The sequence below is a fragment of the Adiantum capillus-veneris genome, chromosome 13 (assembly GCF_014529385.1).
Source record: "Adiantum capillus-veneris isolate H3 chromosome 13, ASM1452938v2, whole genome shotgun sequence".
In the NCBI taxonomy this organism is placed as follows: domain Eukaryota; kingdom Viridiplantae; phylum Streptophyta; class Polypodiopsida; order Polypodiales; family Pteridaceae; genus Adiantum; species Adiantum capillus-veneris.
This window is the reverse complement of record NC_140943.1, coordinates 51,306,431-51,334,368: the sequence shown is the minus strand read 5'-3', so window position 1 is coordinate 51,334,368 and position 27,938 is coordinate 51,306,431. Positions and strand designations below refer to the sequence as shown.

Below are 27,938 nucleotides of genomic sequence, written 5' to 3'. Positions count from 1 at the left end.
TTAAGATAGACTTAGAGTGGGAAGGCTCAGAATTGGTATAGGACCTTCAGGATGGAAGAGAAAACAATTTACCTACTCTTTGGATATTGTTCCTGAAGAAGTATATACGAGAAGGTGTGCATTGGTGTGTAGCATCTCAGCTACCAAAGGCCGAACATGAGGAAGGTGAGTCAGTGAGAGACTTTATAAGTCATCTAAAGCACTTACACATCAAGTGCATCAGATAAAGTCAAAATACACGGAAAGTGATCAAAATATAATATTTGAATACCAACAAAAATATTAGCATACGATGGAAGCCATTTCGATCCCAAAACATACATTCTATCTAATCTAGACCAAGAGGAGGTGTGAGATTGGGAGTGATAAGTGAACGAGACACTTCCCTTGATTTTGATAGTACTACTTATATCAAAGCTTTTTGTTGCACTAGGAAGGTATAATCTTAACTACGTACGTAGAGAGCTTAACTATATACAAAAAATTAATCAAAGAGAATTTTGGTCAAAGATAGAATACATTATTGCACTATAGTTGTGTGTACATAGCATGCTCTTTTGTAGAGCCTGATAGAGAGAGAGCAATAGATTGCACACATGCATAACATAAAAAGAGTGACAGATTCTAAGCATTCCATCTCTTAAGCTCGAATAGACTTTTCACATCACATTATCATGGGTTAATCTACATAGATTATCTATAAGCAATGGTATGCCAAGGGGTTTCACATGAAATGTAACAAAGCCCACATCTCAACACATGTTCCAAAAGTTAGAAAAGATTATTACAATGAAGGAAACATTTTCCTTGATAAGTGAAATTTGTTCAGAATCATCTTTCTACTACAACTCCTTCTGGTGAGATATCCATCACAGCATGGATAGGTGAAATTCCGTCTGTATCTCATTTTTTAACCTTCGGATGTATTGCTTATATTCATGTTCCCAAAGAAGCACGAACGAAGCTTGATCCTCATGGTCTTAAACTTATCTGCATTGGATATTGTGACACTTCTAAAGGCTACAAATTCTATCACCTTCCATACCATTATGAAAGACTTGTGCTTCTAGGTGTAGTGTCAACTATAACCAAATCTTGAAAGAAATCCATGTCGTATGATAATGTGTACAAGATCATAGGTGCCATAAAAGTCAAGACAAAATCATGTTGTGGTAATAAAGATGTCCACAAGTTCTAGCATCTTTGCATTAAAAATAAGTATGATGTGACAAAAATAGTTACAATGCTAAATTTGGCAAATGTTAAAGAAGGGTGAAAGCATGTTAACGTGTCACACTTTTTCATGTCCCAGACAATGTAATTAGCACATTTTTGACATATGCTAACTAGTACAATAACATGACCTACTTCTCCAAGATCTATGACGTATGATATAGCGATAGAAAGCTCTTGAGACAAGGAATCCAAATGTACAACCTCCGACAAGTTTTGATATTATTTGCAAAAATTTTATCGGATGCCCAACTTTCTAAAGATGTGATAACTTGAAAATGCTAACTAGCATAAAAAGCGTGACACGTTCACATGCTTTCACCTAGAAGCATACAATTGTTTTATATTCAGGCCACAGTTCGAAATTTATGTGAATAGTCTCTATACTACATGAAATTTTCCCTATCACTCAAAATCATGATAACAAGAGTAAAACAAATAAGCAACATATCTCGCACAATAAAACACCATATGCATACTTCAGCTTCCAAAATCCTTACAATGTAGAGCGTTTAAGGTGTACTAGAATTTATAGCCCCAAGGATATAAATTTCTTCTCAACTCATAAAGCTAACCTTATGGATAAGAAGCAATCCAATCGTATCAAATTTTGATAGTTGCTTGTTTAACAAGAGATAAAAGATTCCAATTACCCAACCAAGTAGCTTGTTTAACTACAAGAGATAAAAAATTTCAACAACCCAACCAAGTGCCCATTGGGTTAGGGGAGCGTCATTCTAGCTAATCCCCTACTTGTGTGGCTTGCCCCATCCTTTGTAGTCATTCTTTGGAATTTCAAGCACCTCAAGCACTAGGCTTGGCCCCAAAGTACCTTAAGCACCTCAATCACCTTAGTCATCATGCATGAGTTTAGAAAGAGCATGGCCTCTCTCTCTCTCTCTCTCTCTCTCTCTCTCTCTCTCTCTCTCTCTCTCTCTCTCTCTCTCTCTCTCTCTCTCTCTCTCTCTCTCTCTCTCTGTGAGATCATGCCCCTAGCTTCAAGGGCTTATCCCCTCCCTATAGAAATTGGCTTTGACTTCAAGCACATGCCTAGCTTGACCATGCATCTTAGTCATCAAGCATAGGCCTAGCTTAACCTAAGGTCTAAATACTTTTACAATAAACTTTGGAGGTCTTTAATGAAGCTAAACCTAAGGTCTTTTAAGATCTAGTATGAACACATTGTTCTTCAGTAGACCATCTCCTTGTGAGCCCTTGCGGGGTGAAATCCTCTCCTTTTGGCCCCGTTGTGAGCTTGGTCTAAACACACATATCTATATTCTAGCTCTTGTTTCCATTTTATCTTCCCTTATTAAATTATCAGTTTAACATGAGAAAATAATTGGGGTAACACTAGATTTATAATTTATGACATTGTATCTAATTTTTTTAACCTTTGGATGTATTGTTAATATTCATGTTCCCAAAGAAATACGAAGGAAGCTTGATGCTCGTGGTCTTAAACTTACCTTCATTGGATATTCTCAAACTTCTAAAGGCTACAAATTCTATGATCTTCCATACCATTATGATAGCCTTGTGCTCCTAGGTTTAGTGTCAATTACATCTTGATCTTGAAAGAAATCCATATCGTTTGATAATGTGTACGAAATCTTAGGTGCCATAAAAAGTGAAGACAAAATCATGTTGTGGTAATAAACGTGTCCACAAGTTCTAGCATCTTTGCATTAAAAATAAGTATGATGTGTTAAAAAAATCTTTACAATACTAAATTTTGCATTAAAGAAGCATACAACTGTTTTATATTAAGGCCACAATTTGAAATTTATGTGAATAGTCTCTATGAAATTTATCTCGATACACTATATGAAGTTTATATGAATAATCCATATCCCTCAAAATCATGATAACAACTGTAAAACAAGTAAACAAGATATATAGCACAATGAAGCACACCATACCCTTCGCAAGAGAATATGTGTCATGTGCCTAAGAGAGAGCCTAGGAGTAAAGCGGTACAAATTGCAAAGCTTACGCAAAAATTCAATGGAAACAAAGATGCTCGAAAGCACATGGAAGTATTTGAAGAAGTATGCAATTCCCTAGGTGAACACAACGAACCACATAAGTGCAATGCTTTAAGATAGACTTAGAGTGGGAAGGCTGAGAATTGGTATAGGACCTTCAGGATGGAAGAGAAAACGATTTACCTACTCTTTGGATATTGTTCCTAAAGGAGTATATACGAGAAGGTGTGCATTGGGGTGTAGCATCTCAGCTACCAAAGGCCGAACATGAGGAAGGTGAGTCAGTGAGAGACTTTATCAGTCATCTAAAGCACTTACACATCAAGTGCATCAGATAAAGTCAAAATACACGGAAAGTGATCAAAATATAACATTTGAATACCAACAAAAATATTAGCATACGATGGAAGCCATTTCGATCCCAAAACATACATTCTATCTAATCTAGACCAAGAGGAGGTGTGAGATTGGGAGCGATAAGTGAACGAGACACTTCCCTTGATTTTGATAGTACTACTTATATCAAAGCTTTTTGTTGCACTAGGAAGGTATAATCTTAACTACGTACGTAGAGAGCATTACTATATACAAAAGATTAATCAAAGAGAATTTTGGTCAAAGACAGAAAACATTATTGCACTATAGTTGTGTGTACATAGCATGCTCTTTTGTAGAGCCTGAGAGAGAGAGAGAGCAATAGATTGCACACATGCATAACATAAAAAGAGTGACAGATTCTAAGCATTCCATCTCTTAAGCTCGAATAGACTTTTCACATCACATTATCATGGGTTAATCTACATAGATTATCTATAAGCAATGGTATGCCAAGGGGTTTCACATGAAATGTAACAAAGCCCACATCTCAACACATGTTCCAAAAGTTAGAAAAGATTATTACAATGAAGGAAACATTTTCCTTGATAAGTGAAATTTGTTCAGAATCATTTTTATACTACAACTCCTTCTGGTGAGATATCCATCACAGCATGGATAGGTGAAATTCCTTCTGTATCTCATTTTTTAACCTTCGGATGTATTGCTTATATTCATGTTCCCAAAGAGACATGAACGAAGCTTGATGCTCATGGTCTTAAACTTATCTTCATTGGGTATTGTGACACTTCTAAAGGCTACAAATTCTATGACCGTCCATACCATTATGAAAGACTTGTGCTCCTAGGTGTAGTGTCAACTACAACCAAATCTTGAAAGAAATCCATGTCGTATGATAATGTGTACAAGATCTTAGGTGCCATTAAAGTGAAGACAAAATCATGTTGTGGTAATAAAGATGTCCACAAGTTCTAGCATCTTTGCATTAAAAATAACTATGATGTGACAAAAATAGTTACAATGCTAAATTTGGCAAATGTTAAAGAAGGGTGAAAGCATGTTAACGTGTCACACTTTTTCATGTCCCAGACAATGTTAATTAGCACATTTTTGACATATGCTAACTAGTACAATAACATGAGCTACTTCTCCAAGATCTATGACGTATGATATAGCGATAGAAAGCTCTTGAAACAAGGAATCCAAATGTACAACCTCCGACAAGTTTTGATATTATTTGCAAAGATTTTACCGGATGCCCAACTTTCTAAAGATGTGATAACTTGAAAATGCTAACTAGCATAAAAAGCGTGACACGTTCACATGCTTTCACCTAGAAGCATACAACTGTTTTATATTCAGGCCACAATTTGAAATTTATGTGAATAGTCTCTATACTATATGAAATTTTCCCTATCACTCAAAATCATGATAACAAGTGTAAAACAAATAAACAACATATCTAGCACAATAAAACACCATATGTATAGTTCAGCTTCCAAAATGTTTACAAAGCACAGGGTTTAAGGTGTACTAGAATTTATAGCCCCAAGGATATAAATTTCTTCTCAACTCATAAAGCCAACTTTATGGATAAGAAGCTATCCAATTGTATCAAATTTTGATAGTTGCTTGTTTAACAAGAGATAAAAGATTCCAATTACCCAACCAAGTAGCTTGTTTAACTGCAAGAGATAAACATTTTCAACAACCCAACCAAGTGTTAACCAAGCAGCTATCATATCTAGATAGCTGCTTGTCTAACAAGAGAGAAAAGATTCGAATTACCCAACCAAGTGTTGAAAGCCATCCTATTTTTCAAGTACTTTAATTATATAGCTAGAAAAGAAAACAATGTAAAACTAGGTAATGGATCTCTCCATTATGTATGAGAATAATCATTTAGGTCTCCATATTATTGAATTATGTCTCCATATTATTGAAACTGCAAGCAAAGCATGCATAGGCATCTCCACATTCCCATACAAAACCTTTGTAGCCTATACATTCTTAGTCCATTCCATCAAGGCACCATACCAAAGGTCACATGTGTCTAGATGGAGGCCTCATTGCACTCCCCCCCCCCCACACGGTGTTTTGTCAAGACCATTTTCACCCATGTCATATGTGCTTATAGTCGGTTAACGTATGATCATGATTTACGAATGACCAAAGCTACATGCTCAATGAGATAGCATGCAGCGGGCCGAGCGTCCTAGTTGAGGGTGTTTCGGACGCTAGCGATGAGGTGGCGCACTTCATCGTCATCAATGCCAAGAGTGGTCTCGAGCACCTCCTCGGGGAGAAGCGGGTTGGAGGCGAAGAGGGCAACGGCGAGTTGGGAGGCACCAGGGTTTTGGCTATTGACGGCGGCGATGGCAAGAGCAGGCTTGGATTTGTCTGGGTTGAACTGGAAGTGGTTGAGCCCACGGGGAAATACAAAGAGATCGCCAGCATAGATGGTTTGGTAGAAGAACTGGTTGGCGGTTGGTTGGGAGGAGGTGGTGACGAAGCCCACGAGCAGCGTGCCTTGGGCGAGGAAGAGGACTTCGGTAGCACCGGGGTGCACGTGCGGCGGGTTGATTCCGCGGGGCTTGTAGTCGATGCGGGCAATGGAAAGGCCTTGCGTGTTGAGGGCGCCGAAGTTGGCGGCGCTGACGAGGTTGACAGCAGAGCCGAGGTTTCTGGTGAAGTTGGTGGCGTTGCGGAGCAGTTGGGAAGCGAAGTCGAAGGATTGCACGGCAGCCGCAGGCTTGCAGGGCAGGCCGTTGATGTTGAGGGTGAGCTGGAGCTGCTGCAGATCGTCGGGGCTGAGGGCCACGCAGAAGTCTTGCAAAGGGTCCTCGTCAGCAGCGCGGACAGTTGGAGGCAGGGGTGCGGCCAACCCCAGCAGCAGTAGCGCTAGCTGCAGGCCATCCACAACCTGCTTGGGCGACATAATGTTAAGAGGAGTAGCTGCGGTGATGCAGAGGCGCGATCAGGGCTGGGCTGGGTGAGAATTGTAAGTGGCCGAGAGAGCTGGGCTAATATTATGAGGCCGGGAGAGCTGTATATAAGGCTAATGTAATGAGGCCGCACTTGATGAGCTCTTCTCCTTTTATGGGCGCGGACGCAGAGGGTGTGCAGGTCTGCCACGTCTGCTGCTCCTGGGACCGAGTCCTGGCTCGACGTCTATCACGTTACCTGCTTGTTCCTTGTGCGCCTCGACGTCGTCAACATTTGAGTTTTTAAACCACTTAAACCGAAAAAAGCTCAAAAAGCACCCAAAAAGCACTTCAAATGTCGCAACACGCTTCTAAATAGTCCCTGACTTCTAAATAGTCCCTAACTGAAGGATAGCTTGGCACTACTTTGGCTATAAACTGTATGGGCTCCTTCTAGTCCCCAAGGTTTCCTTCTCTCCGACGACATGCGGGCCAAGTGGTGTCCGAGGCAACTAGTATAGTGAAGCGAGGCCTGGGCATGGTAGCTGCACCTTTTATTTTGAGAATGGGGGATTCAAATCCAAGCATCACTTTACTTGCACAACACCAGCGACAAGAGTGACAACGTCAACAAATTATCCCATGGCTTTCGTCCACTGATCAAGTTGACACATTTAGACGGGGAAAGCCTGGCAAGATAAGGGTCATCATTATTAGCAACGGGTCATCTCAATGATTGAGTAGTATCACTACCAAAAATGCTCGTGCTTGCTTACCTCATATCATAATAAATGTAAGCCAACATTTATCAGGGCAAACTATGACGTGGTTACCTTGATGTCTCAACACTCTATTGGAAGCCAAACACCATCTCTTCTACTACATGAGCATCATTCAAAGGCATGCTGAAACATGTCTGCTCCAAGGGTCTTAATTATAAAGGCATCCGTAGTTACGTACCTCAGGTCAGTGCCAAACCCTATCTCTAATAAAGTGGTAGGTGCTTCACCCATGGAGGGAACACTTGATTTTGTGCTAGTTGTATGCTACTAAGATTGGACTCAAGTTAGATGACAGCTTGTCTCCCAGCCTACATACCCAACTCTTGATGTAGCATATGTAACCAAGCTGCATCATATTATGCCAATACAACATCCTTGTACTCTTGAAGTAGCATATGTAACCAAGCTGCATCATTTTACGCCAATACAACACCCTTGTACTCTTGAAGTAGCATATGTAACCATGCTACATCACGTGATGCCAATACAACACCCTTGTACTCAGCCTACTATGTATTCAATAAAGGAATCATGTGTTCCACCTTGCTGCTCCATGTGATGGAATAATTATTACTCCAAAGTGAACTCGAAAATCTATTGTCCTTTCAATTAAAGCATAGACCCTAGGCTATGCATAAATCTACTCACCTATAATACTACATTGTGAACAATATATTGCCTCATAATGCATACAAAAATGAGTCAACCAATAGCCTATTAATAGATGAGAATGATATTAGTGTAGTCTTCGACATCATGAAGACTAAGGTTTATACCTGTCTCCAAAGGCATATCAATTAATAGCTTTGCAATCTTCACAAGGCTAAACCTACACAGTAATATCTCAATGTACTTTGTGTGACACAATTTGTTACCATATTGTGGTAGCATTAACCACATACACTACCAATTGAGTCCTCATTCCTAGAGGGCCTAAGTTGCAACTCAATGGACGCACTCTCCAATCAATATAAGTGTTAGTGTGACAGTATCAAGTAATGAGGGAGAGATGAAGCTCCCAAAATCTTCCTCTACTTGCGAGCACTCTCAATCACTTCATCGACGCGATCTCTTATCTTCAAATTTTGATATAAGGGAATAGAGATAGGCCTACAATCAATTAAGAACATATTTGACGGTATTGGTGTATACCAGCTTTCTAATAGCCTTATGCCCCCTATGTCCATGCATATGATTAATGCATAAAAACACCATATATATATATACGTATATATATACACACACACCCAAACCTTCCATGAACAATTACTACTTTTTTTTATAGGATCCACTTCAAACTCACTACGCCAAAGAACCGAACCATCCAGAGAGATGAAAACAATCACAACATCTATCTCATTTTTTAGCACATATACAAAAAGTGATGTGCACCACTAATCTAAAATTTAAGGGAATCAAATTTAAGGCACAGAGAGGGTAGAAGCTAGAGAGAGAGAGAGAAAGAGAGAGAGAGAGAGAGAGAGAGAGAGAGAGAGAGAGAACAAACAGACTCGATGTAGGATTTGTTGTGGATGCGATTTCATTCCTCACAAACTATTCTTAAAATCAAGATCCATGTTGGGCATAGCTCTTCTCTTTCCCATAACTACCTAAAGGTTATCTTAAAAAGGATGCACACCCTTTGCAACCTACATGCCAGTGCTCCAATGTTGGTAGTGGCTCCCAACCCCCTTGCAGTCATTGTTACTTGTTTTGTCATCTTGTCAAGCAACTCATCCAACACGGTCTACAACACATATTTTTCAATAGACTCCCACATTCTATAACTTCGACCTACAACGTCTATGTTGGTTTGTAGCCTGACTTTAGCAACTTCACCAAATAAGCTATAATCCACAACTAAGACTATCACAACATTGTAATGTACCCACAAAACAGAAAATGTCATAAAAATGGATAAGAGCCTATGATTTGTGCATTGCCTCTAATGATTCAAAGATGTCTCTCTAGTGGATGACTGTAAGTAACATAGTTTGAAGAATTAATCAATAAGAAAACTTATTTTATTGATGGGATCACTTTAGATAGGTTCTTACTCATGACCTACATGGCTGACACCAACATCACCATTGTGGCAAGGTACAACCTTCAACATGGGCAAGGGGGAACAGTTGTGAAGGTTGTTGAGATCTTCAACAACAATTATGGAGTGAACAAAAATTTAAGCGAAAAAAATGTTGTTCTAAGTGAAATGCAGTACTACATCAACTTTGGAGGCTTACCATGACCAAAGGGTGAAACATTTTCAAAGATAATCATTTTTCCCATAAATAAAGGTCTTTAAAATGTAAGCTCAAGGAAGGATTTTCGAAGAATATTTGTTCTATTACGAGATTGGAAGTTTTTTCAAAACCATGAAAGGAAACTTTTATGTCCTATTAGGCTACCAACCTAGTGTTAAAATAAAAAGATCCTGCAGCACCTGAAGAGAAGCATGAGACTGCCTCCAAAACTAGAGGAGAAGCATGCAACCCATTGATGGAGATAAAAATTATCAGGGAAGCACATATTCCCTATGATGCCCTCTCTATGCCATATGTACGAAAAATTATTGAGCTAATGTAAGAAAAACAAGCAAAATGTGAGTGTCTCCTCACCCAATTACCAAAGGGTAGTGGAGCATGCTCATGCGCAAGTGGTGATTAGGGAGTGGGATTATTAAAAATTAGCTAAGGCAATAGAAATTAAAGGGGAGGACCATCATTTGGCTACGTCAATTATGATGGGGAATCTATGTCAAACAATAATGCTTTGTAATTTGGTTATTGTAGGTCCAAGATAATTGATTTGTATGAAAGGTATACAATCTTAGTGTCCAAGATAATATTTTTGCTTGTATCAATGTATGCAAACTATGTTGATTTATATGACAAATTTGGTTTTACTTTGGGCACTATGGATATATCTTGGCATTATGCACTTTTAATGAGAATTGACACAGCCAGTGGAGATGGTCATTGGACATGCCAAGTGATAAGTCCTTCCCTTACTGATTTAGTAGTGCAGTCTTAATTTACCTTTCATGGTACTTTGGTGAGGAAGATCAAAACATCGATCACTTGTGATAAGGAAATGACAAATATCAACAACAAAACAATAAAATGAACAACATGAAGTGAACAATGAAGAACAACCATGAACTAACAATGGATCACAATAACAACATGGAAATACACAACAACAACAAGTTGTAGATGTGTGTTTTTACAAGATTCCTCCAATTCAACAAAAAAATTAGTATTGTACATTTTTGTATAAAACACTTAATTTGTGGCCACCCTTTTTACATATAGGGGAGATTGTGAGTCCCTCCTCTTGCTTATGTTTGAGGAGAGGCTTGTGATTGTGTGTTTACACCCTTTGTAATACGCGATACTTGTGTTTGCCTCACCCTCTATGTGTTTGGAGAGGATTGTGTGAAACAACACCCATAAGGGGGAATTGTTGGAATCATGGATGTGGGCTTGGTTGCATTTTGTATGAAGTCCCTGGCCATGTCATGTGCTTATGTGTAAGCTAACTATGTATAACTTATTTGATATGTGCCATGTGGAATGTTATGTGAAAATGTAAGTCAACCCTAAGAGTTGGAGTGGTAAGAATGTGCCATTTTTGTGTGTTGTGCATGTGTGCCAACTATTGTACTTTCTCTATCTCTACAAAAGAGCATGCTTTGCACACAAACTAGCTATAATGCAATAATATGCTACCTCTTTTGCAACAATTCTTTTGATTTACTTTGTGATTTTAGTTAAGATCTATAGCTGCATGTATTACTCATGAATGTCATTTATTATCCACCCTAATCCCTATCAACATGTATTTAACATAATTGTCTTGATTCCACAAATACCACTAGAGCATATGGAGATCTGGAACCAATGATAATCTAGCACTTGAATGCGTTAGCATCAAAGCACCAAAGGAATTCATAAAAAAAGTAAACACATATACATAGAAACCAATACGAGGAGGAAAGATAATAGGGGCCTTTTCTGTTTTCTCTTTATCGCTAGTTGTCTCATCCTATACAATTTTCCAGGTAGCAATATAGCGATTGCTTGAGAGAAACAAGGACATGTCGCAAGACTAAGCCTAGGACTTGCATGTGTGCATGCACATGTACAGGTGTGGGTGCGTGCGCACATGCACACACGCGCACACACACACAAAGAACTAAGAATTGTGTAATATAAATGCCCATTTCTCCTTGAAAGTTGGTAAGAATCAAAAGACACTTGATTGTTTGATTGTTACAATCAATATCTTTTACCTTTCCTCTAGGTCTATACTGCACGTCCTTCTAGCTTTTGCCCCTCACAATTCTCTGTTATATAAAACTACTTTGTCTTGAATGTTTTAGTGTGCATATGGTGTATATTCAAAAAACAAAGTAGTGGTGTACATCTTACCTCATGTCATAGACTTTCCTCAAGGCTTCATAAAATCTCTCCCTAAAACCTTTCTATGAACCCCAATGACGATGCAATAGAATTGGAAATTGGAGTTAGTTGTTGTGTGAAGGAGAGAACTTTTCATTTTATAATAATAAATCAAAGATGCAAAGACATGGCTTTTGTGCATCGGGATTCTTGTGTATCTTTCCTTACTTTTTAAGATTACATTATCACATTATGTGTGCAATTTCAACTTTTTGTGTACCTTTGACTTTATTTTTAGCTTCCTTTATGACACTATTACTCCTGTTATAGGCATCATTTCCTTGTGCTGGTAAGATTGTACTCAAGTTAAATGATAGCTAGTCTCTCGAGCTACATACCCAAATCTTGAGGTAGCATATGTAACCAAACTACATCATGTGATGCCAATACAACACCCTTGTACACATCCTAGTATTTATTCAATAAAGCAATTATGCGTTGCACCTTGCTACTCCATGTGATGGATTTTAGCAACGGGCAGTGAACGACCTTCAGTGATGCTATTTTTAGCATACAATGCTTCATTTTTTTGATACACATATCATTTGTATATGCACTTTTGATGTATTTATAAGCTCTACATGAGTTTCCAATTGTATGTTTGACTCTATCATGATGCCTAAGAGCTCTCAGATACACACAATTTTATGCATCTCATGGGTGGCCGAACATTTTGTTTATGCCCTTGGTATAAAAGTGAAAGTTAGGTCATTTTTCACTTATTCTTTTGCGAGTAATTAAGCTTTCATGGAATCTTGTGAGGAAGGTGGAGATGGTGATTCATGTAGTGGAGCTTCCTCTTGTGCTTCCACTCTTTCGATGGCTGAAATTGAAAGTTGAGTACTCTTCTGCTTCTAGCTCCCGGACCGTGTGATTTGCATTAATGGTGTGTGGTTAAGTGTTAATTAGTCTCTAATTATTTCTTCCCACTCTCATTTCTCTTCTCCTTTGATTGATTGGTGAGCTCTTTGAGCTTTTGATCTATGTGTGAGTGATTAATGAGTGTGTGCACCATTGTCCTCTTGATTTGTGAGATTAGAGAGTAGGCATTAAGTAGCACACTATTTGCATTGCATTTCCTTCTTCTTCTCTCTCACAATTTGGATCCGCTTCTTGAATTTCTTTTGACTCCATGCTTCCATGCACTACTCGGTCTTTGGTCCTCCAAATTGACATTATATCGGGGAATTGAGCTATGCTACAACCTGCCAACATTAGCGCCGTTGTAAGGGATCGGTTGCTTAAGCTAGCGGAGTCATTAGTGTGTAGAAGTCTCCTTAACCATCAATCAAAGTAGTTTAGGTTTTCAAGTAGGTATCGGCGATGGTGAATGGCTGATTTGTGAGGAGATTTTGGCTAAGACATCGGCTAAGAAATTGTATGTTTTTTTCATGTTTTCCCTTCTTTTTCACTAGTTTTGACACTAATTTGTGACTAATTTACTAACAATTTGTGTGCTAAACATGTGTGTATACTTAATTAGAGGCTTGGTAATCTCTCTATTGAAAAACAAATTGTAAAAGTTCATGTAGATTTGAGTGATTTTTAGTGTGTAATTAAGGGATTTTTTTACTAATTATTCCCTCTATTTTACTCACTAATTGTATCACTTATGGCATGTGTGTTTAATGCTACACATTGATAAATCTTTAATTCGATGTGCACTCATTATTCTTATGCATTTAATTTTGTTGAAATTGAAGCTACACATAAGATTTTGTGTTGGTGTCTATGGTCATGGTCAAAGCCGTTTTAGAAGTACACACACACACACACACACACACACACACACTCTAGTCGAGTCGTCACTTGGAGTGAGAATTTGATGAAATTTTTGACGTAAATGTGAGTGTACTAACCCATTCAATTTTTTATGTAGGTGCATCTTTCAATTGAAAATTAGACACAACAAAATTGGTTCAATTTTGTGTGTATTGAGTATGCGTCTATGTGTAGGCAAAGTGCACAAAATTGAGTGCAATTGTGTGACAATGTTGATGCCAATTGATTGATTTGAATTTATCGGAGGTTTATGGTCATCAAATTGATTATGGTGAATGGTTTTAAGTTTGCAAATTGCGTCATTATGCTGTCAAAATCACGGTTAATGTATGTGTGTGTAAACTTTGTAAGTGTGTTGATTGTGCATGTTTATACACTGTCAAATTGCTTTGAATGATTGAATAGATGTGAAAATGAGATGGTGAAAATGCTGGTTTGATTATGATTGCTAGACCAAAGTGGAAAAAAGTTTATTTAGACCACTAATTAGACGAACTTTCGGGTCAAATTTGAGTCAAAACAATAAAAAACGATCCAAAACGGTTCAAATTTGAGTGGCGTATTGATAATTGATTGATTGGATGATGTAATTACATTTCAAAATGTTGCAAGTTGAGTTGAATTGGATGCATAATTTTCAAAAGAAAAGCGGTACTATTTTGGCTATTTTTTGTAAATTTTTACTTTTTTTGGGAAATTTATTGCTTAAATTTCTCTTTTCTTACCAAAAAAATGTGAAAATAGAAAAACCTGATGTGAAATGCCAATCTAGAACATGTTTTATGACTCTATGACCTTTTTCTAAATTTTTAAATATTTTTAAAACATTTTTAGCGTATTTTTACACACTCGGGATTTTTTCTTAAACCTTTTTATTAAAGAAAACGCCCACACAAACACACAGACACACACACACACATAACATTCTACCACTCCCTCTATTTTTTGAAAAAAAATGCGCGCACCCACACACACACACGCACACACCTCCAAAAGGCTTTTGTATTATAGTTTCTCCCATAAATAGAGACTTGGTACAATACAAGCTTTGTGTTCTTTGAAACCTTGATGGTGCAATGAAGATAGAGATCTTCATGCACCACAATTATACCCGTAACTTAGCTAAATGAAAGCACTAACTTGTCCCCGGCCTCAATCCCAAGACCTCAAACACCTTCGAAGGTGGAGAGAGCTAGCGGGGAATGAGGATAGGAAAGAGGAAAAAGAGTCATTCTTACAAGACAGAAATAGTTACTCACTTATCATCACTCTTACTGCTTAGGATAGCATAATAGCATAATAATAATGATGAAGGAGATGACAAGATGAAGCATTGAAGAATGGCTCTTGGTTGGATTTTCATTCCATAGCCAAGAGTGTTGGTGTAGGCTCTCAATTTCTCAACAGGCTTGGAGAAGGAGATGAAGTTCTTGTACTTAGCACTTCACACAATGAGAGAGAGAGAGAGAGAGTAAGGGTGTATATCTTGCAAGAAATCCCCTAGTTGCTTGGATCGACCCCCTCTTTTAGCTCATTCTTGTAGCTCATTGGATTTCTCAAGCCTAGCCAATCACAAGCCTTGGTCACAACTAGCAATAGAGATAGCCTTTTAGACAAGTGTCCTCCTTTCCCCTTTGAGAGAGAGGGCTTGGAAAAAGCTTAAACAATTAATTTAATAAATCTAAAATCTCATTGGCCCTCTCTAAGGGTCAACCAATAGGCTTTAGCCACACTATGGATGCAACTTAGCTGGGCCTTGACATGTGTCCTATTTGCCTCTTTGAGCAAGGGGTGCCCATTGGGTGAGGGGAGGGTCATTCTATCTAATCCCCTACTTGTGTGGCTTGCCCCATCCTTTGTAGGCATTCTTTTGAATTTCAAGCACCTCAAGCAATAGGCTTGGCCCCAAAGTACCTTAAGCACCTCAACCACCTTAGTCACCATGCATGAGTTTAGAAAGAGCATGGGCTCTCGCTCTCTCTCTCTCTCTCTCTCTCTCTCTCTCTCTCTCTCTCTCTCTCTCTCTCTCTCTCTCATCATGCCCCTAGCATCAAGGGCTTATCCCGTCCTTATAGAAATTGGCTTTGACTTCAAGCACATGCCTAGCTTGGCCATGCATCTTAGTCATCAAGCATCTCAAGCATAGGCCTAGCTTAACCTAAGGTCTAAAGACTTTTACAATAAACTTTGGAGGTCTTTAATGAAGCTAACCCTAAGGTCTTTTAAGATCCATTATGCACACATTGTTCTTCAGTAGACCATCTCCTTGTGAGCCCTTGCGGGCTGAAATCCTCTCCTTTTGGCCCCGTTGTGAGCTTGGTCTAAAAACACATATCTATATTCTAGCTCTTGTTTCCCTTTTATCTTCCCTTATTAAATTATCAGTTTAACATGAGAAAATAATTGGGGTAAAACTAGATTTATAATTTATGACACTGTATCTCATTTTTTTAACCTTTGGATGTATTGTTAATATTCATGTTCCCAAAGAAATACGAAGGAAGCTTGATGCTCGTGGTCTTAAACTTACCTTCATTGGATATTCTCACACTTCTAAAGGCTACAAATTCTATGATCTTCCATACCATTATGATAGACTTGTGCTCCTAGGTGTAGTGTCAATTACATCTTGATCTTGAAAGAAATCCATATCGTTTGATAATGTGTACAAAATCTTAGGTGCCATAAAAGTGAAGACAAAATCATGTTGTGGTAATAAACGTGTCCACAAGTTCTAGCATCTTTGCATTAAAAATAAGTATGATGTGTTAAAAAAATCTTTACAATACTAAATTTTGCATTAAAGAAGCATACAACTGTTTTATATTAAGGCCACAATTTGAAATTTATGTGAATAGTCTCTATGAAATTTATCTCGATACACTATATGAAGTTTATATGAATAATCCATATCCCTCAAAATCATGATAAAAACTGTAAAACAAGTAAACAAGATATATAGCACAATGAAGCACACCATACGCTTCGCAAGAGAATATGTGTCATGCGCCTAAGAGAGAGCCTAGGAGTAAAGCGGTACAAATTGCAAAGCTTACGCAAAAATTCAATGGAAACAAAGATGCTCGAAAGCACATCGAAGTATTTGAAGAAGTATGCAATTCCCTAGGTGAACACAACGAACCACATAAGTGCAATGCTTTAAGATTGACTTTGAGTGGGAAGGCTGAGAATTGGTATAGGACCTTGAGGATGGAAAAGAAAACGATTTACCTACTCTTTGGAGATTGTTTCTGAAGGAGTATATACGAGAAGGTGTGCATTGGGGTGTAGCATCTCAGCTACCAGAGGCCGAACATGAGGAAGGTGAGTCAATGAGAGACTTTATCAGTCATCTAAAGCACTTACACATCAATTGCATCAGATAAAGTCAAAATACAGGGAAAGTGATCAAAATATGGCATTTGAATACCAACAAAAATATTAGCATACGATGGAAGCCATTTCGATCCCAAAACATACATTCTATCTAATCTAGACCAAGAGGAGGTGTGAGATTGGGAGTGATAAGTGAACGAGACACTTCCCTTGATTTTGATAGTACTACTTATATCAAAGCTTTTTGTTGCACTAGGAAGGTATAATCTTAACTACGTACGTAGAGAGCATTACTATATACAAAAGATTAATCAAAGAGAATTTTGCTCAGAGACAGAAAACATTATTGCACTATAGTTGTGTGTACATAGCATGCTATTTTGTAGAGCCTGAGAGAGAGAGAGCAATAGATTACACACATGCACAACATAAAAAGAGTGACAGATTCTAAGCATTCCATCTCTTAAGCTCGAATAGACTTTTCACATCACATTATCATGGGTTAATCTACATAGATTATCTATAAGCAATGGTACGGCAAGGGGTTTCACATGAAATGTAACAAAGCCCACATCTCAACACACGTTCCAAAAGTTAGAAAAGATTATTACAATGAAGGAAACATTTTCCTTGATAAGTGAAATTTGTTCAGAATCCTCTTTATACTACAACTCCTTCTGGTGAGATATCCATCACAGCATGGATAGGTGAAATTCCTTCTGTATCTCATTTTCTAACCTTCGGATGTATTGCTTATATTCATGTTCCCAAAGAGACACGAACGAAGCTTGATGCTCATGGTCTTAAACTTATCTTCATTGGGTATTCTGACACTTCTAAAGGCTACAAATTCTATGACCGTCCATACCATTATGAAAGACTTGTGCTCCTAGGTGTAGTGTCAACTACAACCAAATCTTGAAAGAAATCCATGTCGTATGATAATGTGTACAAGATCTTAGGTGCCATAAAAGTGAAGACAAAATCATGTTGTGGTAATAAAGATGTCCACAAGCTTTAACATCTTTGCCATAAAAATAAGTATGATGTGACAAAAATAGTTACAATGCTAAATTTGGCAAATGTTAAAGAAGGGTGAAAGCATGTTAACGTGTCACACTTTTTCATGTCCCAGACAATGTTAATTAGCACATTTTTGACATATGCTAACTAGTACAATAACATGAGCTACTTCTCCAAGATCTATGACGTATGATATAGCGATAGAAAGCTCTTGAAACAAGGAATCCAAATGTACAACCTCCGACAAGTTTTGATATTATTTGCAAAGATTTTACCGGATGCCCAACTTTCTAAAGATGTGATAACTTGAAAATGCTAACTAGCATAAAAAGCGTGACACGTTCACATGCTTTCACCTAGAAGCATACAATTGTTTTATATTCAGGCCACAATTTGAAATTTATGTGAATAGTCTCTATACTATATGAAATTTTCCCTATCACTCAAAATCATGATAACAAGTGTAAAACAAATAAACAACATATCTAGCACAATAAAACACCATATGCATAGTTCAGCTTCCAAAATGTTTACAAAGCACAGGGTTTAAGGTGTACTAGAATTTATAGCCCCAAGGATATAAATTTCTTCTCAACTCATAAAGCCAACTTTATGGATAAGAAGCTATCCAATTGTATCAAATTTTGATAGTTGCTTGTTTAACAAGAGATAAAAGATTCCAATTACCCAACCAAGTAGCTTGTTTAACTGCAAGAGATAAACATTTTCAACAACCCAACCAAGTGTTAACCAAGCAGCTATCATATCTAGATAGCTGCTTGTCTAACAAGAGAGAAAAGATTCAAATTACCCAACCAAGTGTTGAAAGCCATCCTATTTTTCAAGTACTTTAATTATATAGCTAGAAAAGAAAACAATGTAAAACTAGGTAATGGATCTCTCCATTATGTATGAGAATAATCATTTAGGTTATGAATTAATTGTTGTTGTGCTCACCCTTCTCAAAACAAAAAAAAGGAGAAAAGAATGAAGACAAGAGGATTATATTGAATTATGTCTCCATATTATTGAAAATGCAAGCAAAGCATGCATAGGCATCTCCACATTCCCATACAAAACCTTTGTAGCCTATACATTCTTAGTCCATTCCATCAAGGCTCCATACCAAAGGTCACATGTGGAGGCCTCATTGCACTCCCCCCCCCACGCGGTGTTTTGTCAAGACCATTTTCACCCATGTCATAAGTGCTTACAGTCGGTTAACTCATGATCATGATGTACGAATGAGCAAAGCACAAAATTGGTTGCTGGCCACAATAAAGTTTTGCAATTAATTATGTGAGAATGGCGTAATGTACAATTTTGAAGGCATGAGTACCGAAAAGAGAAGATGATATTATAGAATTAGAATAGAATACATAGTTCTTTATTTATTACATTGTACCTTTCAGGGGGATGCCTTGCAGGTGATACAAATTTGTTAGGACGCATGGGACTAACTACAAACACTAGAAGACAAGTGCCATTGGCACTACAAGCAATTCAATGTTGGTTAAGTGTCGTATCGTGTCGAGAGGTTGACCGTGTGGGTCTTTTAATTCCTAAGAACTAGTAAGGGGGTGCCGATGCACCAAGCTACATGCACAATGAGATAGCATGCAGCAGGCCGAGCGTCCTAGTTGAGGGTGTTTTGGACGCTGGCGATGAGGCGGCGCACTTCATCGTCATCAATGCCAAGAGTGGTCTCGAGCACCTCCTCGGGGAGAGGCGGGTTGGAGGCGAAGAGGGCAACGGCGAGTTGGGAGGCACCAGGGTTTTGGGAGCAGGCTTGGATTTGTCTGGGTTGAACTGGAAGTGGACGAGGCCAGGGGGAAATACAAAGAGATCGCCAGCATAGATGGTTTGGTAGAAGAACTGGTTGGCGGTTGGTTGGGTGGAGGTGGTGACGAAGCCCAGGAGCAGCGTGCCTTGGGCGAGGAAGAGGACTTCGGTAGCACGGGGGTGCACGTGCGGCGGGTTGATTCCGCGGGGCTTGTAGTCGATGCGGGCAATGGAAAGGCCTTGCGTGTTGAGGGCGCCGAAGTTGGCGGCGCTGACGAGCTTGACAGCGGAGCAGAGGTTTCCGGTGAAGTTGGTGGCGTTGCGGAGCAGTTGGGAAGCGAAGTCGAAGGATTGCACGGCAGCGGCAGGCTTGCAGGGCAGGCCGTTGCTGTTGAGGGTGAGCTGGAGCTGCTGCAGCTCGTCGGGGCTGAGGGCCACGCAGAAGTCTTGCAAAGGGTCCTCGTCAGCAGCGCGGACAGTTGGAGGCAGGGGTGCGGCCAGCCACAAGCTGCTTGGGCGATATACTGTTAAGAGGAGTAGCTGCGGTGATGCAGAGGCGCAGAATTGTAAGTGGCCGGGAGAGCTTATATATAGCTCTCCCGGCAGAATTGTAAGTGGCCGGGAGAGCTATATATAAGGCTAATGTAATGAGGCCGCACTTGATGAGCTCTTCTCCTTTTATGGGCGCGGACGCAGAGGGTGTGCAGGTGTGCCACGTCTGCTGCTCCTGGGACCGAGTCCTGGCTCGACGTCTATCACGTTACCTGCTTGTTCCTTGTGCGCCTCGACATTGTCAACATTTGCGTTTTTAAACCACTTAAACCGCGTTTAGCTGTTTAGGGACGACCTTTCCACCCAAAAAGCGCTTCGAATGTCGCAAGACGCTTCTAAATAGTCCCTAACTTCTAAATAGTCCCTAACTGAAGGATAGCTTGGCACTATTTTGGCTATAAACTGTATGGGCTCCTTCTAGTCCCCAAGGTTTCCTTCTCTCCGACGACATGCGGGCCAAGTGGTGTCCGAGGCAACTAGTATAGTGAAGCGAGGCCTGGGCATGGTCCGAGGCAACTAGTATAGTGAAGCGAGGCCTGGGCATGGTAGCTGCACCTTTTATTTTGAGAATGGGGGATTCAAATCCAAGCATCACTTTACTTGCACAACACCAGCGACAAGAGTGACAACGTCAACAAATTATCCCATGGCTTTCGTCCACTGATCAAGTTGACACATTTAGACGGGGCAAGCCTGGCAAGATAAGGGTCATCATTATTAGCAACGGGTCATCTCAATGATTGAGTAGTATCACTACCAAAAATGCTCGTGCTTGCTTACCTCATATCATAATAAATGTAAGCCAACATTTATCCGGGCAAACTATGACGTGGTGACCTTGATGTCTCAACACTCTATTGGAAGCCAAACACCATCTCTTCTACTACATGAGCATCACTCAAAGGCATGCTGAAACTTGTCTGCTCCAAGGGTCTTAATTATAAAGGCATCCGTAGTTACGTACCTCAGGTCAGTGCCAAACCCTATCTCTAATAAAGTGGTAGGTGCTTCACCCATGGAGGGAACACTTGATTTTGTGCTAGTTGTATGCTACTAAGATTGGACTCAAGTTAGATGACAGCTTGTCTCCCAACCTACATACCCAACTCTTGATGTAGCATATGTAACCAAGCTGCATCATATTACGCCAATACAACATCCTTGTACTCTTGAAGTAGCATATGTAACCAAGCTGCATCATTTTACGCCAATACAACACTCTTGTACTCTTGAAGTAGCATATGTAACCATGCTACATCACGTGATGCCAATACAACACCCTTGTACTCAGCCTACTATGTATTCAATAAAGGAATCATGCGTTCCACCTTGCTGCTCCATGTGATGGAATAATTATCACTCCAAAGTGAACTCGAAAATCTATTGTCCTTTCAATTAAAGCATAGACCCTAGGCTATGCATAAATCTACTCACCTATAATACTACATTGTGAACAATATATTGCCTCATAATGCATACAAAAATGAGTCAACCAATAGCCTATTAATAGCTGAGAATGATATTAGTGTAGTCTTCGACATCATGAAGACTAAGGTTCATACCTGTCTCCAAAGGCATATCAATTAATAGCTTTGCAATCTTCACAAGGCTAAACCTACACAGTAATATCTCAATGTACTTTGTGTGACACAATTTGTTACCATATTGTGGTAGCATTAACCACATACACTACCAATTGAGTCCTCATTCCTAGAGGGCCTAAGTTGCAACTCAATGCTAGACTCACTCTCCAATCAATATAAGTCTTGCCGTGACAATATCACATAATGAGGGAGAGATGAAGCTCCCAAAATCTTCCTCTACTTGCGAGCACTCTCAATCACTTCATCGACGCGATCTCTTATCTTCAAATTTTGATATAAGGGAATAGAGATAGGCCTACAATCAATTAACAACATAGTTGACGGTATTGGTGTATACCACCTTTCTAATAGCCTTATGCCCCCTACGTCCATGCATATGATTAATGCATAAATACACCATATATATATATACGTATATATATACACACACACCCAAACCTTCCATGAACAATTACTACTTTTTTTTATAGGATCCCCTTCAAACTCACTACGCCAAAGAACCGAACCATCCAGAGAGATGAAAACAATCACAACATCTATCTCATTTTTTAGCACATATACAAAAAGTGATGTGCACCACTAATCTAAAATTTAAGGGAATCAAATTTAAGGCACAGAGAGGGTAGAAGCTAGAGAGAGAGAGAGAGAGAGAGAGAGAGAGAGAGATCAAACAGACTCGATGTAGGATTTGTTGTGGATGCGATCTCATTCCTCACAAACTATTCTTGTCATAAAATCTAATATCTAACCAACCCAAATGATTTTCTCATATTAAATTGATCACTTAATGTGGGAGAATAAACGGGAACAAGTGTTAAGGTAAAGATATGTGCTTATAGATCTATCTCAACACGAGGCCAATAGTAAAGGGGCCCAAATGGGAGATGGTCTATCAAGAGCAAGGCTAACCAATGGAGCATAAGACCTTAGGGTTAGCTTCATTGAAGACCTCCAATAATGTGTGAAAAAGTCCTTTGACCTTAGGTAAGCTAGGGCTGAGCTTGAGGTGGGAACCCAGCCCAAGCTCGAGGTGCTTGACCTGCTTGAGGTGCTTGTCGTGCTTGAGGTGTTTGTCCTGCTTGAGGTGCTTGATGTGCTTGACTTACTCCATGCTTGAGGTGCTTGACTTGCCGCTTGATTAAGGTGCTTGAGGTGCCTTGACATGCTTGCCTGAGATGCTTGTGGGAATACCCCCTAGTCCAAGTGCTTTGTCATGCTTGATGACTAAGGTGCTTGAGATCCTAAAGTCAAAAGCATCCCTACAAGAGGGGGGGCGAGCCCTTTTCCTAGGGATTAGAGAGAGAACACACACTCACACTCACAAGGGAAGCCCCAGCTTGAAGAGGCAGCAAGGACACATGTCAGGTCCCTACCCATGTTACCTTCATGTGTTGCTTGAAGCCTATTGGCTAGGCTTCAAAGGGGTCCAATGATAAATTACTTGAATTATCTAATTGTTTTTTCATTTATCAAGTCCTCTCTCAAAGGGGAAAGGGGGACACTTGTCCCAAGGCTACCCCTGTTGCTTGTAATGGCTCCTGCTTGTGATTGGCTAGGCCTGGAGGGGTCCAATGAGCTTCAAGCATGAGCCTACAAGGGGGGGTCGACCCAAGAAAGCTAGGGGGGTGCTTAGGGGGTATACTCACCCACACACACTCACAAACACTCTCATTGTGTGCTATGCAAAGTGCAAGAGCTCCCTGTCCAAGCAAGTAGAGGTTGAGAGCCTACACCAACACTCTTGGCTATGGAGTGCAAATCCAACCAAGAGCCATGCTTCAATGCTTGAGCTTGTCATCTCCTTCTTCTTCATTACTATTCTATTATGTATGCTAGCTCAAGAGTTATGATAAGTGAGGAACTAGCTCTTTCTCGTATGAAATGTTTCTTCTTCCTCTTCCCTACCCTCATTCCCTGCTAGCTCTCTCCACCTTCGAAGGTGTTTGAGGTCTTGGGACTGAGGCTTGGTATAGTTAAAGCTTTCTTCAAGTTTAGGTTATGCTATGATGGTGATGCATGAAGCTTTCCATCTTCATTGCTTCACCTAGGTCACAAGGAACACAAAGAATGTATTGTAACAAGTCTCTCTTTATGGGAGAAATCATAATACAAATGCCTATTGGAGGGGGGACCGGCTCCACATAAATCCGGTCCTCAACTGTTGTCATGTTCTCTAAATTCTCTCTCTTGCAAAAGTATTGTCTATGCCAAGTTAACTAATTGCTATGATTATGTTGCTATCTTCAATTATGTCTACCCGCTATGCTCACAAAAACATTTCTTGAAAGTATTCTCATTAAATTCCGCTACTCTCAAATTGAATAGGCAAATTCCATTACAATTCTTAAAATCAAGATCCATGTTGGGCATAGCTCTTCTCTTTCCCATAACTACCTAAAGGTTATCTTCAAAAGGATGCACACCCTTTGCAACCTACATGCCAGTGCTCCAATGTTGGTAGTGGCTCCAAACCCCCTTGCAGTCATTGTTACTTGTTTTGTCATCTTGTCAAGCAACTCATCCAGCACGGTCTACAACACATATTTTTCAATAGACTCCCACATTCTATAACTTCGACCTACAACGTCTATGTTGGTTTGTAGCCTGAATATAGCAACTTCACCAAATAAGCTATAATCCACAACTAAGACTATCACAACATTGTAATGTACCCACAAAACAGAAAATGTCAGAAAAATGGATAAGAGCCTATGATTTGTGCATTGCCTCTAATGATTCAAAGATGTCTCTCTAGTGGATGACTGTAAGTAACATAGTTTGAAGAATTAATCAATAAGAAAACTTATTTTATTGATGGGATCACTTTAGATAGGTTCTTACTCATGACCTACATGGCTGACACCAACATCACCATTGTGGCAAGGTACAACCTTCAACATGGGCAAGGGGGAACAGTTGTGAAGGTTGTTGAGATCTTCAACAACAATTATGGAGTGAACAAAAATTTAAGCGAAAAAAATGTTGTTCTAAGTGAAATGCAGTACTACATCAACTTTGGAGGCTTACCATGACCAAAGGGTGAAACATTTTCAAAGATAATCATTTTTCCCATAAATAGAGGTCTTTAAAATGAAAGCTCAAGGAAGGATTTTCCAAAAATATTTGTTCTATTACGAGATTGGAAGTTTTTTCAAAACCATGAAAGGAAACTTTTATGTCCTATTAGGTTACCAACCTAGTGTTAAAATAAAAAGATCTTGCAGCACCTGAAGAGAAGCATGAGACTGCCTCCAAAACTAGAGGAGAAGCATGCAACCCATTGATGGAGATAAAAATTATGAGGGAAGCACATATTCCCTATGATGCCCACTCTATGCCATATGTACAACTGGTCAATCATGTTTTGACTATATTGCTCAATTATTGAGCTAATGTAGGAAAAACAAGCAAAATGTGAGTGTCTCCTCACCCAATTACCATGCTCATGCGCAAGTGGTGATTGGGGAGTGGGATTATTAAAAATTAGCTAAGGCAATAGAAATTAAAGGGGAGGACCATCATTTGGCTACGTCAATTATGATGGGGAATCTATGTCAAACAATAATGCTTTGTAATTTGGTTATTGTAGGTCCAAGATAATTGATTTGTATGAAAGGTATACAATCTTAGTGTCCAAGATAATATTTTTGCTTGTATCAATGTATGCAAACTATGTTGATTTATATGACAAATTTGGTTTTACTTTGGTCACTATGGATATATCTTGGCATTATGCACTTTTACTGAGATTTGACACAGCCAGTGGACATGGTCATTGGACATGCCAAGTGATAAGTCCTTCCCTTACTTATTTAGTAGTGCACTTTTAATTTAACTTTCATGGTACTTTGGTGAGGAAGATCAAAACATCGATCACTTGTGATAAGGAAATGACAAATATCAACAACAAAACAATAAAATGAACAACATGAAGTGAACAATGAAGAACAACCATGAACTAACAATGGATCACAATAACAACATGGAAATACACAACAACAACAAGTTGTAGATGTGTGTTTTTACAAGATTCCTCCAATTCAACAAGAAAATTAGTATTGTACATTTTTGTATAAAACACTTAATTTGTGACCACCCTTTTTACGTATAGGGGAGATTGTGAGTCCCTCCTCTTGCTTATGTTTGAGGAGAGGCTTGTGATTGTGTGTTTACACCCTTTGTAATAGGCGATACTTGTGTTTGCCTCACCCTCTATGTGTTTGGAGAGGATTGTGTGAAACAACACCCAAAAGGGGGAATTGTTGGGATCATGGATGTGGGCTTGGTTGCATTTTGTATGAAGTCCCTGGCCATGTCATGTGCTTATGTGTAAGCTAACTATGTATAACTTATTTGATATGTGCCATGTGGAATGTTATGTGAAAATGTAAGTCAACCCTAAGAGTTGGAGTGGTAAGAATGTGCCATTTTTGTGTGTTGTGCATGTGTGCCAACTATTGTACTTTCTCTATCTCTACAAAAGAGCATGCTTTGCACACAAACTAGCTATAATGCAATAATATGCTACCTCTTTTGCAACAATTATTTTGATTTACTTTGTGCCTTTAGTTAAGATCTATAGCTGCATGTATTACTCATGAATGTCATTTATTATCCACCCTAATCCCTATCAACATGTATTTAACATAATTGTCTTGATTCCACAAATACCACTAGAGCATATGGAGATCTGGAACCAATGATAATCTAGCACTTGAATGGGTTAGCATCAAAGCACCAAAGGAATGCATAAAAAAAGTAAACACATATACATAGAAACCAATACGAGGAGGAAAGATGATAGGGGCCCTTTTTGTTTTCTCTTTATCTCTACTTGTCTCATCTTATACAATTTTCCAGGTAGCAATTGTTGAGAGAGAAAGAGAGAGCACAGAAATAGAACCCCAAAGTGTGTAGAATACACACATGAGATGATGTATATATAGAGGGGACCTGGGTGCCATATATAGAGAAGCCATATATTGAGTAGCTTCACATATAAGCTCAACACCCCCGCTCAAATAAGGGTCCCTAACTGTGGATGAAAGAACCCTTGGGGGATCAAGGGAAAAACCCATAGCTCTATATACACCCACCGTTATATTATAAAAATCATTGAATATACAAATGTTCATGAGGAGCTACACCACTCCTTTTACAATGAATATTTTATGAGGAGCTACATCACTCCTTTTACAATGAATGTTTTATGAGGAGTTACATTACTCCTATCCTATCAAATACAATAATGAATACAAAGGTTCAATAAAGAGGTGTAAAGGCTATCGATTAGCTCGTAATCAGAAGTGTGTCCATGAATCTGCTATGTAGCTTGTCATCACTATCGTATCACCAAACATATCTTCATAAATCTTTTATTGTCACCAAGTTTGTCTTCATAAAATCAATTCTTTGATGAATCCTACATAGATCATAGACTCAAAAAAAACATAGTCATGAAAATTATTAGCATCGTTAGTGAAATAATTTACGTTCACAATGCCATAAGAGTTGGTTCGCGACGCCACTCTTTTGACGACATATATACGTACGAAAACATATGGTACATAGAGTATGAACGTAAAAGTACAAGATGCGTGATTACGTGATGCAAATGATATGTGTATATACTACATAAAAAAATATTTATCAACGTAGTGATCAATGAATATCATCAAAGTATTAACAAAACATCATCATTGTATCAATAAAAATGAATAAATCATCATGGTATCAACAAAAAGCATCATGATATCACTGAAAATAATCATTGTATCAACGAAACAACATCATGGCATCACCGAGAATAACCATGGTATCAACGAAACAACATCATGGTATCACCGAGAATAACCATGGTATCAACGAAACAACATCATGGTATCACCGAGAATAACCATGGTATCAACGAAACAGCATCATGGTATCAACAAAAATCACCATGGAATTAACGAAATATCATCATGGAATCACCGAGAATAACCATGGTATCAAAGAAACATCATCATGGCATCACCGATAATAATCATGGTATCAATGAAATATCATAATGTTATCAACAAAAATCACCATGACCAAAGTACTAACAAAACATCATCATGGTACCATCAAAACCACTATGGTATCAACGAGA

The 27,938-nt window shown here is 38.9% G+C and overlaps 1 protein-coding gene across 1 annotated transcript; it reads left to right on the top strand.

The window, feature by feature from the left end:
* The first annotated feature begins 5,736 nt into the window (after positions 1-5,736).
* On the top strand, positions 5,737-6,657 carry LOC147443986 (uncharacterized). The gene has a single exon (XM_086527764.1). It carries the CDS (start codon positions 5,737-5,739, stop codon positions 6,454-6,456), a length of 720 nt encoding a protein of 239 aa, XP_086383890.1. The 3' UTR covers positions 6,457-6,657.
* The last annotated feature ends 21,281 nt before the right edge of the window (positions 6,658-27,938 follow it).